The following is a 17,446-nucleotide window of genomic DNA, read 5'->3' on the forward strand; positions in this document are numbered from 1 at the left end:
GATGAAGTTTTGAGAATGAATTAGGATATTGTTGATGTCTGTGAATAACTCAGAACCTATGAGTTGTAGATCTTTAATTTATCCTCATTTATTGGAGATATTCTAGACCAGGCATTAATCTATGTTTGGAGAGGACTCAAGCAGAGATTCTGGATCTTGGAGCTAGAACAGGTGGGATGTGAGAGTGAGGACTGTTCCTCCTGGCAAATACTCTGGAAATTGTAATTGGAAGCAGATGATAATCAAATTTGAGACTGATGAGATAATAGAGTTATAGGTTTATAAACTAGAGAGCAATTTTATTTGAGAAAGAACTTCTAAAGGAATCTATGATTTAGGTTGATAAGTAAGCTGGCCAAGGTATTTACTTTGACTTAAGTCTTGTGATGTCGATGAAGATAAATCTTTTTATAGTTGTTATTCCTGTGGAATTAGCAAAATATAGATTGACCTGTGAGAATTCGAAAGGACAGTGAAATAAATATATTTTAAAGCTTTATGGCTTCAAAGGTTATATCACTGGATATTTGAGATTTCTTATGTACATACATGTATGTGTTATTTTGTATTTTGAAGGTTTAGAGCAGTTTGTTGGAAGAATGCAAGATTTTCGACTATACCAAGTGGCACTTACTAACAGGTAAGCAGATGTTATATTCTAAACCTCAAGAAATGTAAGGATAACTGTTGAATTCACTAAAATAAGAGAACCATGAAGATTAAAACATTTTTCATCTTTACAGAATTTGGTAAACATGACGTAATTAAAGTTTACCATGGTTGCTTTGGCTTAGTCTATGGCTGTTATATGCTAATGTTACTCGATTAGGTAACATCTTATGAGGTGGATCAAATTCTTTACAAAGAATTTTCTCTAAAAAAGCTTAACGTTTGAATGACTTATAGAATTTTGGATACATTTATTTAAATGATCTATATGAAGTAGTTTCTAGTACTTAAAACACTGCTACTGCCTTTTTAAATTGCTTTGTGGAATTTGTAACTACTAGAGAATATAGAACAATGAAAATGATTAATTATTTTGATATATGGGAAATTCTCATGAGACTAGGTTATTAGACTTGGAATCAAGAATGAGTATTTGAAGTATTGTTTTATATTTTTCTATTTCTGGTGAACAGATAATTATATAGACTTAGGCTAGCTTTAATGAAGTATTTCCTCATCTTGAGAAGAGTGGGAAATTTTTTCGTAGGGCTCCTTAAAGGCACACAGATTTCCTTGCTTTTCAGAGCAGTCAGAGTAAAATTCTGCTTAGGTTGGCCTCTGAGCTTTTTCCCCCAACTTATGATCTGATGATATCCTACTATTTTGTTGTATGGATGAGTTGGCCTCATTTATGACATTAAAAAGCTAAAAGAAGAATGTTTATTTATATTTCTTCAGGGATGATATAGATTAGTTGGGTGAACTCCCAAAGGACAAGACTAGCTCTTGGAAGTTTGCGAATCATTGCTCTTGGGTACCTCATGCTTGATCAGTGGTGGATCCATTAGCAATAGAAATAATCTTTTCTATTAGCCTGTATAACCAAGAGGTGCCTCAACAAAGGGTATGGTGGTGCTGGAACATAATTTTGGGGAAGATTTTCTGCCACTAGCCTTACTTCCTTTTAGATCACTTTTGTCTAAAATGCAACATTGCAGTAATTCTTTGGGAATAAAGTTTTTCTTTGGGGGCAAAGATTCTATACTGGATATCAGCTTTTGGACCTATTCAAAACCTGATATCAGTTAAAAAATATCAATGAGATTTAAAGAAGAAGGTGTCATATTATGTAATTTAGTGAATGGAAGAGCTGCCTGACTTTGCCCCACTGGGGTCTGAGAGAGGAAGCCTGGCCTCTCCAGTGAGGCATCAGTTAGTGCTGCTGGCCTACTTGAAATGTCTGGGAAGGTGTTGTGTGGAAGGATGCCTATAAATAGAATGACTAATTCAGGTCTAGAACAAGTATCTTGCCCTTAATGGGAAAATTAAATATATCTACCTGGCATTGGCATTCTTCTTTGATTGTTGGCAGCTGTTATATGATCTGACTCTGAAGCCTTATAGGATGCCAGGATCTGTGCAGATGAGTCACAGGAAACCCTTGACAAATGGCCTTGGCCTTGGTCCCTTTGCCTAAAACAGAAGCACATAAAATGATAGTTGCTTTCTTACTCCTTTTCCGTGGATGAACCAGGGACATTAACTATAACTAATTATTGTCAATATATTATTGTTCACTTTCAGTGGTAAGTCACTTTAACAACCTGAATTCATATTATCGTTCTATATTATCATCAGTAGACAAAGTAAAATATTGTGATATTTAATTATCATATCTTGATAATCAGACCAGGACCTATGCATGGTTCTCTGTATAAGAAGTTAACACTGAAAATATACTGTTTTGGGTATATATTTTAAGAGAATGAGAATGTTTATTTGACAAGGAATGAGTTTTATTATATGTACCATTAATGAAATTATTAAAGCTAAATGCACACTCACCAAAACACTAAAAGACTGGTATTTATTTGTGACAGCTCTAAGAAGTTCTGTGACTGTTAAGCTGTTTGTTCTCACAGTCTCCTCCTGTCTCCTGCAGAGAGACTATGGAAGTTTTTTCTGGACATCTGCTCAGATTGCACGTGCAGCCTCATTGCCGCTGCCCTGGCAGCCACCCTCGGGTCCATCCCGGGGTGCAACGATACTGCATTCCCAACGATGCAGAAGATACAACCACTGACAGAGTGCTACGGTTAAATCCTGAAGCCCATCCTCTCTCTTTTGTTAATGATAATGATGTTGGTACTACATGGGTTTCGAGTGTGTTCACACACATTGACCAGCTTAATCAAGGAGTGACTATTTCAGTAGATTTGGAAAATGGACAGTATCAGGTAATGAGGAACAATGGGATATGCATTAATTTCTGGAGGCTGTTGTAACAAATTACCAGAAATTTCATGTCTTAAAACAGTAGAGATTTATTCATGAGTTGGCAGGACTATTCTCCCTCCCAAGGCTCAAGAAGATCCTTCCTTTCTTTTTCCAGCTTCTGGTGGCTTGTGGTGTCACGTGGGTTGTGGCAGTATAACTATAATTTCTGCCTTCATTTTCACATGGCCTCTTTTCTTGTTTCTTTGTGTGCATCAGATCTCCCTCTTCTTTCTCTTATAAGGCCCACCTTAAATCCAAGATGATCTCATCTTAACATTCTTAATTCAATTTACAAAGATCTTATTTTCAAATAAGGTCACATTCGCAGGTGTGTTGAGAGTTAGTACTTGGCCATGTCTATCTGTGGATACAATTCATTACAAGGAGAAAGCTGAACCAGACAATTGAACATTACCTCACTAAAGTAATGTGTTTTAGTATAGGAAATAAAAGTAACTTAAAGATAATATGTGGGTCCTTATTTTTTAGAGATTTATATTAAAACGATATTTATGAAATGTTAAAACATTCCTTTTATTAAGTAGCACAATTAAAAACTGAGGTTCATTTTATAAATAACCACTTAAAAAGAAATATAAATTACTTTCATTTATTTCATGAAAGTAACGCTTTTTGTTCATGTCTTTATAAGAAGCAATATTAATTTGCTCTTTGATTTATAAAATCCTTGAGAAGAGGGATGGATATACAATTATAGAATATATTGCTTTTACTATAGGGCTATTCAGTTTCTGGATGTCCAATAAATATTTGATAATTATAATTATGGGAAAGTAATCCATTATATTTTAATCTAACAATTCCATGATTTGATTTATACTGATGGATCAAACTTAAAGCTTCAATTATAATAATTATCATTCATTTTCAGGTGTTTTATATTATCATTCAGTTCTTTAGTCTGCAACCAACAGAAATATGGATTCAAAGAAAAAAGGAGGATGGTTTAGATTGGGAAGACTGGCAGTATTTTGCTAGAAATTGCAGTGCTTTTGGAATGAAAAACAATGGAAATTTGGAAAATCCTGATTCTGTCAACTGTCTTCAGCTTTCCAAGTATGCATATCTTTCATATAATTATAATAGACTGATGAGTTACTAATAACCCACAAGTAAGCTAACTCATTAGGCTAGTAGAGAATTTCCTCTATCACCAACTATGTTAAGGCATAGTCTTCTATGCTTCCTTCCTAAATTGAGTTTTATATTATGTTTAAAGTTCTTGCAAAAGATGTTAGTGTGACTCATATTTGTAATCTCACTGATATTATTAGCAAGTTATCTGTATTTATAGAGTTTTCATCCTTTCTTCAAGGAGTGTTTTAATGTGGCGTTCTGTGATGGTCCTGTATTGTTTGCATATGAAATATATGGAATGTGTTTGTTTTCCAAGAATGAAGAATTTAAGCTCTTTCTGATACCATGTAGTATAATTTCTCAAAGTCATGAATTTTATTTTGTGGAAAATATGAGTAGATTTTCATAATATCCAATTTCTTTCGCCCACAGTCTCACTCCATATTCCCGTGGCAATGTCACATTTAGCATCCTGACACCTGGACCAAATTTTCGACCTGGATACAATGACTTCTATAATACCCCATCTCTTCAAGAGTTCGTAAAAGCCACGCAAATAAGGTTTCATTTCCGTGGACAGTACTATACAACTGAGACCGCTGCCAACCTCAGACACAGATACTATGCCGTGGATGAAATCACCATTAGTGGAAGGTAGTGTTCATCACCAAGGTTTTGATTATAGTGTAATTTTTATTATAAGTTTTATTTTCAACAAGGTTTTGTCACACTTATTTAAAAACATTTTAAATTAGATTTTAGACCAATCCAAATTCCAAGCTTCACCTTTTGAAATGGTTTCCTAACTAATATTTTTTGGGGAGATTGGTGAGTCTTCACTGTAAATAATATATTTTCATAGACTCAATTTCTAAGAACTATTTGATTTAGAATTTATAATATTTGGAATTTGACTTGGAAATAACTTATTAAATATTTTAGTTGGTTCTGTAACATAATTTTGAAATATTCTTAAAAGCAAAGAGAATAAACTAGATTTGGAGTTGTGACCATAGTACCAGAAAGTATTTTTAAGTATGAGGCTTGAACTACTTAAGATCACAGATCATAGTTCCATGGGGAATACTTATTTTCCTTTAGAGAAAAGATATGTTGTATTCTAAGAAATTTATAAATATCTTATAATAATTAACATGAAATATAGTATTTTTAAAAAAATGATAGTTACAAAACTAGGCAGCCAGCTATATTAATAGAAATGTGCTTATAGATTATATTTAGAATTATTTGTTCTAAAGGAAATGATATGCTTTGTGAATAAAGTATATCTTCTAAAATGGACCAGAATACCAACATATAATATTGTTTGTTAATTAATAGTGTAATGAAAAAGGTAATACTGCTAAATACTTTGGAAAGAACAAACAAAATGAAATTCATTAACTTTATTCTGCAATATATTCCAAATTTCATACTCTCAAGTGTATTTTAAATTATTTCCATAAATGCTTTCCTTTAGTAAATGGTTGAAATAAGTATAAAAAAGGCCATTTTCCCTTTTGGGGTTGGCTTGAAAATTACCTTTTACCATATAGTGTGTTTTAGGTAGTGTTGGCAGTCCTTCTAATAACTTCAAGATTAATTCAAAACTTTTATGAATATTCACATGATTAAAGAGAAACTGATTTTCGTGCTGACTAAACATACTGTCTTCCTTCTTGGATTCACACAATGTATGTACTCATAAGGCCTTAAATGCAGGGGAGACATAAAGTTCGTGTGCAATTTACTATGTTGAAGTATTTTAAATTGCACACGAACTTTATGTCTACCATGTATATACACAGTTGAGTGTTGTGTCTTAGGAGTGTGTAATGCTCACATTTGCAGATGTCAGTGCCATGGTCATGCTGATAATTGTGACACAACAAGCCAGCCATATAGATGCCTCTGCTCTCAAGAAAGCTTCACTGAAGGACTTCACGTGAGTTCTGTTTTATGTGTGGAAATCTAAAAGAAAAGTAGTGATGTTGATTATAAATTCTATGAACTTAATTTTGGTCTTACTCCTAGTCCAACTTATTTATTATGAAAAGAAATTGATATGAAACCAAATGTCAGTTATTCTAGAGAGTTTTTGTAGAGAAAACTAAGTTGAAAATTGTGTTTCTAAACAATGATCTCAATGAGAGAAATCACAAGTGAACCCACATCCTAAGGTTTTCCTTTTCCTGTTTCTTTGTTTCATCAACATGATCTAGCCTATTGCCCAGGTTAGAGTGCCGCAGCATCATCATAGCTTAGAGCGCAACCTCCTATAGGCCACAAGACGAGCTGGGACTATATGCTCATGCCACCCTATATATCTAATATTTTACATTTTTTGTAGAGATGAGGGTTTGGGTATATTGCTCAGCCTAGTCTTGCACTCCTGGCTTCAAGTGATCCTTTTGCCTTAGTCTCATAAATTATTAGAATTATAGATGTGAGCCACCATTGTTGGCCTTCATATTTTATAAAATAATTTTTAAGCCATCTTAATGTCTGGCACTAAACAAAAAAAAAAATGGTTTTATTTCTACATTTTAAGAATCTTTATACAAAGATATCTATCCCCCCAAATGTCTTTAAATGTAGGGGGTATTTATATTTATCTCACTTATAAGTAATGGATTTGAATTATAAGTACTTAGTTTGAAAATCTGTAGAAAAATCACTTAGGAATTATGTTGCTTTAGTTTGTCTATTATTGTAAGGGAGAATTTCATAATTAAGATAAATATTTAGCTAAATCTTTAGGCATAAGAGGTAAATGGAAAAAACATTGAGAGATATTTGTTGTCAGAAGTATCTAGCAATAACATCAGCAATAGTTGAGATAAAAGAGGCTTCAGCAGCAGCAGCATCATGCCAATAACAAAAGCAAATAATCTGGAGTCTCAAGTAAATAATGTGTAGGACCAGCAGATGCCAATACATAAGAAAAAGAAGTCAGAGTCCTACCTCACGGCAGGTACAGACATTCATGCAGCATCAATATTTAACTGTAAAAATAACTATGAATTCATTAAAATGAAGATTAGAAGAATACTTTTAAATCTAAAGTTGAGGGTCTTTATAAGCCAAACAAATGAAATACAAACAGAAACAAACATATCTGGAGCCATGAAGGAAATTAACAGAATATTCTGGCATGTAAATATTTAAAATTCTGTACGGTGTAAGGACTAACTCTATGACAGTGTAGTGACAGCGATGGATTGATAGAAAATATTTCCATCTTGTTAACAGGTGAAGAGGTAAGATCCCTATGACACAAGGAGCACTGATAAAATACTAGGAAAAGTATAACAGCCAGTAAAAGAGCAAATACATGAACGAATAGCAATTTATAATGGAAGAAATGACAATATTCAGTAAATACATAAAATATAACCCAACCTCAGTTTTTAATCAGATTCAAATATTGCTTTTAATTTCATAAATTATCAAAAAAGTTTAAAGATTGATAATATTTAGGATACGTGAGAATATAGCCTTTTATACATCATTGGTGGGACTGCCAACGATAGAATACTTTTGGAGAATAATTTGACCATATGTATTTAAAATAAGGTTGCAAATACAGTGAACAGCATCATATGATGCTGTCATTCTAAAAAACATTCCTTTCATGACAAGTGTGTGGAATCGTTATGTTTGCATCTTCTTTATTACTGAAATGTGAGTGTGCATGTTAATATATTTTAGCTTTTAAGATAATAGTATGGTCTCATAAATTCATGTGTGGTCTGTGAACTTGGACTATGCCCTGTACTTGGATTTAGTCAGTCACTTTACTTCTCTGTGCAATTTGTTTGAGGGTATTATAGGACATCTTGATTTTTTAAGAAACATCTGTCAAAAGTTTTGGCGAATTCCATTTCTGTCTTTTGATTCTTAATTTAATTTGCTTTCAACTATAACGTTAATGTATGTTCAATGGCAAGAATATTATCTAAAATGGAGACTTCCTCTAGCATGTTATAATGTAGTCTAGCTCCTCAGTTTCAATTCAGGAGTCTTCGACTTGGTCATGGCCTCCTTTCTTTTTCTGTGTGCTCTATCTAAAACTTTCCTATTTACATGTAGATATCCTTTTGAATTTATTTTCAGATCACTGCTTTATGTTGTTGGTCTTTTATTTTGCACATTTAGTCTTCACTACTAACCAATAATTATTTTTAAAAAGGAATCATTTTTTAAACATTTCTAGTGTCTTTGAATTTGACTTGATGAATATATCATGAAAAAAGATCTTTTCAAAAGGACTGATTTTAGTTATGTTCTATTATGTGGCTTATATTGTCACAGAAAGGAAATTAATTAGGTTAACTTGTTTAATCCCATCTTTACTAAGCCATAATTGTGTGTTTAAATTTTGACCACTTTGACTTATTTTAGATTTTAAAATTAAAGTAATGCTGATTTTTCCTTGGGTCTTCCTTTGATCTCTTAAGATAGACACTTCTCTGTAATCAGTGATTACTTCTATTAACCTTTCTTTTCCTCCCCAAATGTACTAACAACTCAATCAAAAAATGTTTTGGAATGATTTTAGTAGGGCCCTTGAACTGCGTGTATCTAGTATTTGCAAACTACATTTTGATTAATACTTTCTTATGTGGTTTTTTAAGCTTCTTTTGTTTTGTGTTGACTGGTCAGTCTGTCTTAATCTTTCTTTCTCTCTCACTTCCTTTTGAGGTCCTGTCTTATTTTTTATTTTTCTCTTGTTAATTGCTCACAGTTAAATGTTTGATATTTTATGATTCCTGGATGATTTCATGCTTCCCCTTAAACATAGAGCCATTAAATGAATGAAGGCTTATGATTGGTTTCGGAAGTCAAGTTGGGATTTTCAGGCTTGGTCTCAGGTGGTGACTGTTGCCTTACAAACTAGTGAAATAATTAGCTATAATTCAGGTTGCGAATACATTTTAATGCTTCTTATTTAAATATTATCTTTTGAAAAAGAAATCAAAAGTAAACTTTTGTTATTTTTCTCCTGAACATATTTTGATAATTCACAAATTTATCCAAAAATTTAAAAAGCACCAAATATAAATTACTTATCAAAGTTTGTCAAAAGCCATTGAAGGGAAAAAGTCAACTGACAGTTCAGTTGAATGATTTCTTGCTTTTATGATATTTTCAATGTATTAAAAATAAAAAAATGATTTTATAAAACCATTCATAGGCATGACATTCTCCTTTTATCATTTGAAATATTTGATTACATGTGGAGACTTATTTGTCTCAGAAAAGTTGTCTTATAACAGTCTGAAAATATGCTTATTCAAATGATTTTCACATTGTTCCACTTTATAAAATAATGTTTTAATGTAAGTCATTCATTTCCTATTGGAATGCTTAATCTTTTTAAATACCTGGATACAATCCAAAAAGAAATGTCTTCAATTCCACAGTATTATGCTAACAATTAATAATATTACTCAATAAACAGGGCTTTGTGAATTATATTACTGCCATTTGGCAAACAGATGAAAATGTAAGCCTTGAAAATATGCCAGTTCTTAGCAATTGTCCTGTGAGAAAGTGTTTTTAGCAGAAGTGAAAATGAATGAAGTGGAGAGAAAGGAGTAGAATGGTGAATTCACGAACAGATTTAGGCACTTAGCCACTCTGGGTGACTCTCTGTATGAGATGTTTTTCATTTGTTTATAGCACTGATGTCAGAAGCAGGTAGCCCAAAGGTGAGAAAAAGTATTTATGCAGTTCTTAATTTAATTTCCAATGAGACTTTTCACTTTTTTATTTTAAGTTTCTGGCTACTCTTAATCAGAATACAGTCCAAGACTTTGTCCATTTCCTGCTGTTTAAACATCTGGCTGATGCAGGGCAGTGGTTACTCAACGAGAGCAATGTAGTGCCTTGGTTTGCTCCACTTTCACGACTGTTGATACAACCTGGCATCTTGGTGACCTTGCTTGTGTCAACTACTGGCCTTCAGGGACTTTAGCACTTATCAGCCTTAGAAAGCCAAAATTTACCAATTAATTGAGATTCTAGTAGCTGGAATACATGACAAGTTACTCTGAGTATAGTGAGACTGGCTGTCCACTGCTGTAGCTTGTTCCATTGCCAGTATGTATTTCTTCCATTCTTTTATGATAATAAAGAATTAACAAATAATGGTAAACAACTCAAGACAATCTATTATCAAAGAGCTTGGTGATCTTAAGATGAAATTAAACACATACTTACTTTTTCTTAATTATTTCATTACAGTTTGTGGTATCTAAAAAAGAGACTCAGTGACTCTCTTCAGTATTATTTGAATAGAAAACTTTCATATGTTATACTGGCAATTTTAAGGCTTTGACATTAATGTATGATACATATCATAAAAATTAATGGCATATTTCATTAACAGAAAATATTTTTATGGTACTTGTTACATTTCTTCCCAAGAATGACTGAAGCAGTAAATGATTAATGTTCTAGGTCCATTTTAGAATTTATCTGGGGCAAAACAAATCCAAAAGACTAGATGCTATTTATTAACTCTCATAAGAGTTATGCATTTCAAAGTGAGTTCAATAGTACATGGTGTTGAACTTGCATGAATCATCACATATCTCACAAGTTAAAACACGTATGTTCTTTTCAAATGATTAATTTTATTCAGTAACAAATAATTACTGTTCTTTTTTAAAGTTTTAATTTTGAAATTATTCTAGATTCATATACAGTTATAAGAAATGATACAAGCAAATGTTGTGTATCCTTTACCCAGTTTTCTCCATAATAATATCTTGCAATACTACTGTTTTTTTCTTTTTAAATCAACTGTCCAAGACCATGATAAACATACAATAACATTTTCCCATTTAAAAATGTTTAGTTTGATGAGTTTTGGTAGATGTGTACCCTGTATGTATGATCACCATTCCAATCAAGACAAAGAATGTTTCCTTCTCCCCAAAGATTCTTCTGTGCCCTTTCACAGTTAGTGCTTGCTTCCAACTCCCAATCTTAGTAAACCATCAATCTGCTTTCTGTTACTAAAGATTAGTTTTGATTGTACTAAAATATCATGGATATTATTCAGTATGGATATATTTTATGGATTTATTCAGTATGTATTCTTTTGGTACAAAGGCTTTGAAATCCTATTTAACTCTCCCCCGCCCCGTTTATTTGATGAATCTATAACTACTTGTTCTATTAGCCTCATCACAATAAAGTACCTCTGGTCCACTTGATCAGAAAGTTCATTATAATTATCAAAAAGTGTTATGTTAAACTCACGGGTACAGGCTATAAGCTAGGTGTTGGAGGCTTAGATTTATATATTAACTAATATGAGTGCATATCTATAACATATATTTTACTTCCCTTACTCTCTTATTTAGTACTTTATTTACCTGTTCTAAGAGCTCAAGTGTTGATAGAATCTAGCTTTAAGAAAAGTGTTATAAGTTTAAACTTGCATTTTTATGAGTTTTCATTTTCCTTTAATAGTCACATTGGCCTTTTAAAGGCTTTGGCCAAGAGTGATGCAATAATCAGTGTTTCAGCCAAGCATTGGCACTTTTGGCTACTTAGCTATTCTTCCATCATTTTGTGACATCATTACCTACAAGGGTAGCCAAGCCTTCACAGAGGAATTTATTGGTAACCATGAATGCTTCTCTTACTCATTGGCTGTACTTATGAACCTTTTATAACATTAATCATGGATCCTATGAATTAACTACAATCAAGCTATCAGTATAAATTTTTGTTAGTATTATAAATACCACAGCCAGCTTGAAACATTTTATATAATAAGCTTTCTGATCACTCAATGATTTGAATTGTGCCAACATCACACTCTACAATGCTTATTATGTAAATGAATATTCCTTGTTATTTTTGAGAGTATGTTCCTTTAGAGTACTAAAGTCCAAAAGTATGAGTCATCATGACTAATTTGTGTCATATTTAGATTATACATTAGACTTTACCACTACTTTTTGTCCCTGTTAGTTCACAGAAGGATTTTACTCTAAATATATTTCATTTTATAGCTTAATTTTTGTAATACTATTGAATTAATTCATTTTCCTATAACTGGCATTCAGGCCATTCATATAGAGTTGAGTGGATATTTGATGTACATTTAGGGATTCAAGGTAAAGTATTTTATTTCCTCTCTGACACATTGTGATATTATTAATCTTTGAAAAACACTTGTGCTAGTTCTTTCCCCAAGATAGGTATGTACATAAATACATTTAAAATGTAAGCTAAAAACATGAGAAAGAAGTTATGAGCATGGGGATAAACTAAGGCAGCCTTACAGAAGAGCCAAAAGAGATAATGAAAATAAAAATGAGAGATAGTATGTGAAGGGATAAGAGTAAAGAATTACCCAAAGTGAGGGTATTACATGATTCTTCTGATTCTCAAGGAGCCTACAAAATACATATGTAGGTATGATACACATATTGTAAATCCAATGATCGCCAAAGACCAAGAGTAAAGCCTCAGAGTAGCCACAGAGAAAAAAAATGAATAATAAGACATGAATTTATAATAAACTGGTGAAAATATATTTCTCAGTAGCCACAGCAGAAGCCAGAACACAGTGCAGTAGTACCTCTGATAGGCAGAGGATCCTAGAATTATATTTGTAGTCAGACTACCAATTAAAAACAAAAAAAGAACAGATTTCACTCTAAAATATTATCAATATTACCACCAATAGGCTCTTGTTAAAAAAGGTTGTAGAGGGCATATTTCACAAAGAAATGTACCATACCCAGAAAAAAAGGGCCTGATGTGCAAGATTGTTAGGAAGAAAGCCAGAAAATATGTGGATACATGTAGATAAACATTGACTGTATTAATGATGATGATCATCATCATATATGGGGGGAGTATAAAAAGTAGCAAGATACCATTAAAAAATTATTAAAATAGCATTTAAGGGGAAGGGATAAGCCTAACTTCAGCCCCCCGGTAGCTCCTGTGTTCCACTTTGGGAGGGGGAGGGTAATTCTTAAGAAGTGTTTGTAAGGTTCACAGCCCTTGAACACAGGCTCATTAAAAACTGAAACCTAAACATAGAGCTATAGAGCCCTGCCCCTGCCCTCACATCTTACCACCATATCCTGGAAGGCCTAGGTTATCAGAGTTTCTTTTTCCTGATACATTATGTCTGGACTTCAGCAAAAACTAAAAGGGACTAAAGGCTCAGAACACAGTTTGAAGATGCAGAGCAAGCATGAGAAAGAGACTCAGATGTAGCAGGGATGTTGGAATTATCAGACGAGGAACTTAAAACAACTATGATTACCATATTAAGAGCTCTAATAAATAAAGTCAACAACGTGTAAAGGCAGATGGGTAATACAAGTACAAGCAGAAAGATGGAAATTCTGAAAAAGAATAAAAAAAAATGCTGCTACACAGCAAACCACTGTAACAGAAATGGAGATTGCCTTCAATGGGATCATTAGTAGACTGAGAAAAGAAACTCTGAGCTTATCGCTTCTCGGCCTTTTGGCTAAGATCAAGTGTAGAAACTCTGAGCCTTAGGACATGAAGATAGAAACTACAAAAATAGGCAAAGAGAAAAATGACATAATAAAAAAGAGCAGAACATCCAAGTCTATGGAACAACTACAAAAATAGTAAATATGCACGATAGAGTTACCAGAAGGAGAAGAGGAAGAAACAGGAGAAATAGTTGAAATGTTAATGACTGAGAATTTTTAAAATTCCTGTCAGATACTAAACCACACATCCAGGAAGTTCAGGGAACACTAAGTAGGATGTTGGTGTGGATGTTCCCTCCATCCCAACCCCACAAACAAACCCCACCCCAAGCCCCAAAGAGTCTACAGCTAGGTATATAATCTTCAAAAGGCAGAAAACCAATATAAAAGAAAAAAATCTTAAAAGAAGACATTGTAAGGGAAGACGGGTGACAGCTAGTCCATGAAATAAGCAAAGATAAGAATTAAATTCTATTTCTCAGAAAGCATGTAAGAAAAGTGGAGAAAGAATACATCTTGAGAAAGAATAAAAAACACAGACTTAGATGTCTGTATCTTGCAAAATTATCCTTTAAACAAAAAGTAAGGGAACTTATTGCCAGTAGATCTGCCTCATAAAAGTATTAAAATAAGTTCTTCAGAGAGAGAAAATTATACATACTGGTCACAACACTCAGATCTGTGTAAAGAAAAGAAGAGCATTAGAGAAAGAACAAATGAAGACAAATTACTTATTTTTCTTATTCATAATTGATCTAGTAGATAAGAGCTTATTCAAAATAATTATAGCAACAATATATTGCATGATGGCAACATAAGTATAAGTGAAATAATACTTCAGTATTATTAGGTGCGTGTGCCATTCTATAAGTAGACTAATGTTATTTAAAAGTCAACTTGGATTAATTGTAAATATTTATTATTAGTTCTAGGATAACCCCTGAAAAAGTTTTAAAAATTATAATTGAGGTTTTTCGTTTGTAGCTCAAGTGGCTAGGGTGCCAGCCACATACACTGGAGCTGGCAGGTTCAAATCTAGTCCGGGACAGCTAAATAACAATGACAACTACAACCAAAGGTAGCCAGGCACTGTGGCAGGTGCCTATAGTCCCAGCTACTTGGGAGGCTGAGGCAAGAGAATCGCTTAAGCCCAAGATTTGAAGTTGCTGTGAGCTGTGTTGCCACAGCACTCTACTGAGTGTGACAAAATGAGACTCTGTCTCAAAAAAATAACAAAGATAATTGAATACTAACAAAGGAAAGACAATAGAACCATAAAATTTCTCAATACCATAAAAGGCAAAAGAGAAAAAAAAGGTAGAAGACAAAAATAAGGACCCAAAACAAGTGCAATGAATAAAAAATGGTAATAATTATAGTTGATATTAATCAAATTGTATCAGTAATTACTCTGAATGTCAGTGATCTAAAGGTATTAAAATAGTGTTAGTGTGCATAGTGTTAGAGATCAAAAAACAAGGCATAACTCTGTGACTCATTCTATAATGCCAATACTACATTAATATCAAAACCAGACAAAAGGGAGCTACACATCAGTACCTTTCATAAAGTCAATGCAAAAATCCTTAGCAAAATATTTAAAATAAAATTGAATCCTACAATGAAGAAAAATAATTATAAACTACAACAAAGAGTATTTATCCCAGGTAGGCAAGACTGGTTCAATATTCAAAAATCAGCTAGAGTAATCCATCACATTAGCAAGAAAAGATGAAAAATCACATGATAATACCAACAGGTGCAGAAAAATTATTTGACATAATCCAATATCTATTTGGGATAAAAAGTTTTAGCAAACTAGCAGTAAGAGAGATCATCTTCCACTTGATAGAGAATATGTACAAAAATCTACAATGAATATCATACTTAATGATGAAAAATTAGAATATTTACTATTAAAATCAGGAGTAAGATAGGGATATTTCCTCTTATCACTTCTTCTTGATATTTTGGAAGTCCTTGTTAATATAAGGAAAGGAAATAAAAGATATAGCAATTCATAAAGAAGAAATGAAATTGTACTTGTTTGCAGATGACATGATCATCTGTGTAGAAAAACTAAAAGAAATGGTAAATAAAACCATTCTTGCAACTAATAAGTAATTAGCATGGTTATGGGATACAAGATAACTATATAAAAACTTGTTGATTTCTCATATACAAGCAATGAACAAGTGAAATTTGAAATTAAAAACACAATACCTTTACTTTATTACTAATACAAATAAATAGGTATAAATGTAGCAAAATACATATGTGCAAGATCTATATGAGGAAAACTACTATGTACAAGATCTATACGAGGAAAAATTAAAATGAAAGAAATCAGAAGAACTAAGCAGAGAGATGTTCCATGTTTATAGACAGACTCAATATTATCAAATTGAGTAAATTCTTCCAAATTTGACCTCTAGAGTCAATGTAATTCCAATCTAAATAGTGAGTTATTTTAAGGATATCAACAAACTGAGTCTAAAATTTTCTGTGCAGAGACAAAAGTCTCAGAATAGCCAATGCAATATGGAAGAAGAAGAACAAAGTTGAGGACTGACACTACTCTATTTCAACATTTACTGTAAAGTTATGATATTCAAAACATTGTGGAACTGGGAAAAGTTTAGACAAAGAGCTTAATGGAATGGAATGGAAAGCTCAGAAATAGACCTAGACAAATAGAGTAAACTGATTGTGACAAAGAAGCAAAGGCACAACAATGGGGGATGATCTTTCCCCCAAATGATGCTGGAACATGACATCTCATGAATAAAAAAAAAAAAAAAAGGAATGTAGACATGAACTTTACACTTTTTACAAAAATTAATTCAATATATATCATAGATCTAAATGTAAAATGAGAAAGTGCAAAATGTTCAGAAGACAGTAGAGGCGACAACCTTGGGGCTGGTGACGAGTTCTTAGTGAAGAAGGTATGAGATTTGTGGGTGGAAGAAAACATGTTTTGATTGGTAGCAATTGGATTTGGTTCTACCTGCAGTTTCAGTCATCCATTAGGAGTCTTGAAGCCTGCCCCTTGCATGTAAGTAGGGATTGCAATATTGTTAAATTTAAATTGTTATTAGTGGGGTGGCATGTATGTGGCTATGTCTTAATTTGGATGGTAAATAAAAGAGCACAATTGTTTGCTGCTTTATTATTTATAAATTTGTTTAACTTAAATATTTCAATATAGTTTTCCTAAAATATAATAAAAATATTGATTAATCTATCAGGAATATATCTTCTATGTTTGGTATCCATGCTACGGCTGAATACTGAGTTATGTGACTATTCAGTATGGAATAACCATTACTAACTTCAAGATTACCATGTACATTTATGATTTTACTGAGAAGATTGATCGTCTTTTAGCTTTTTTCATTCAACAAATATTTATTAAATGCCTTCTATGTGTAGAATACCATACTAGAGTCCACCCCTTATGTCTTGATTACAGATGCAAGTATTTGAAAATATTGAAGGGCCTTCATTTGTGAAATTCAAAAAAGATTCCCTGGAAGACACTAATTACTATAATAAATAGAGAAGACTTTAGTGCAAATAAATGATACAGACTGCCATTAGTAATTAGCAAATAATATAAATATCATAGACATTTTAAATCTTAATAGAAAAGTTTTAATGCAGAAATACTAATGAAAGCTTTTTAATTTACTAATGTAGCACCAATTCTAATACAAAAAAAAATTTCTAATATAAAATAGCTTTATTCAGATAGTAACCCAAATGCCTTTTATGTCAACTGACTATATTTAAAAGGAACTTGAAAAAATGAAAATATAGCAATTATGCTTCTAAATATACAAATCTGTATTTGTATTATAAAAAGCATCAATATAAGGAATCCATTTTTTTTT

The 17,446-nt window shown here is 32.4% G+C and overlaps 1 protein-coding gene across 1 annotated transcript in view; it reads left to right on the top strand.

Moving 5' to 3' along the window:
- USH2A (usherin) overlaps nucleotides 1–17,446 on the top strand; it is a 775,219-nt gene that overhangs the window by 94,903 nt on the left and 662,870 nt on the right. The window contains exons 4-8 of the mRNA XM_003800142.1: nucleotides 577–640; nucleotides 2,612–2,906; nucleotides 3,839–4,023; nucleotides 4,477–4,698; nucleotides 5,896–5,989. Of these exons, the coding sequence (XP_003800190.1) occupies nucleotides 577–640; nucleotides 2,612–2,906; nucleotides 3,839–4,023; nucleotides 4,477–4,698; nucleotides 5,896–5,989 (860 nt within the window). The remainder of the gene's footprint in view (nucleotides 1–576; nucleotides 641–2,611; nucleotides 2,907–3,838; nucleotides 4,024–4,476; nucleotides 4,699–5,895; nucleotides 5,990–17,446) is intronic.

Source organism: Otolemur garnettii, unplaced genomic scaffold, assembly GCF_000181295.1.
Source record: "Otolemur garnettii isolate 467f Iridium unplaced genomic scaffold, OtoGar3 scaffold00168, whole genome shotgun sequence".
Taxonomy (NCBI): Eukaryota; Metazoa; Chordata; class Mammalia; order Primates; family Galagidae; genus Otolemur; species Otolemur garnettii.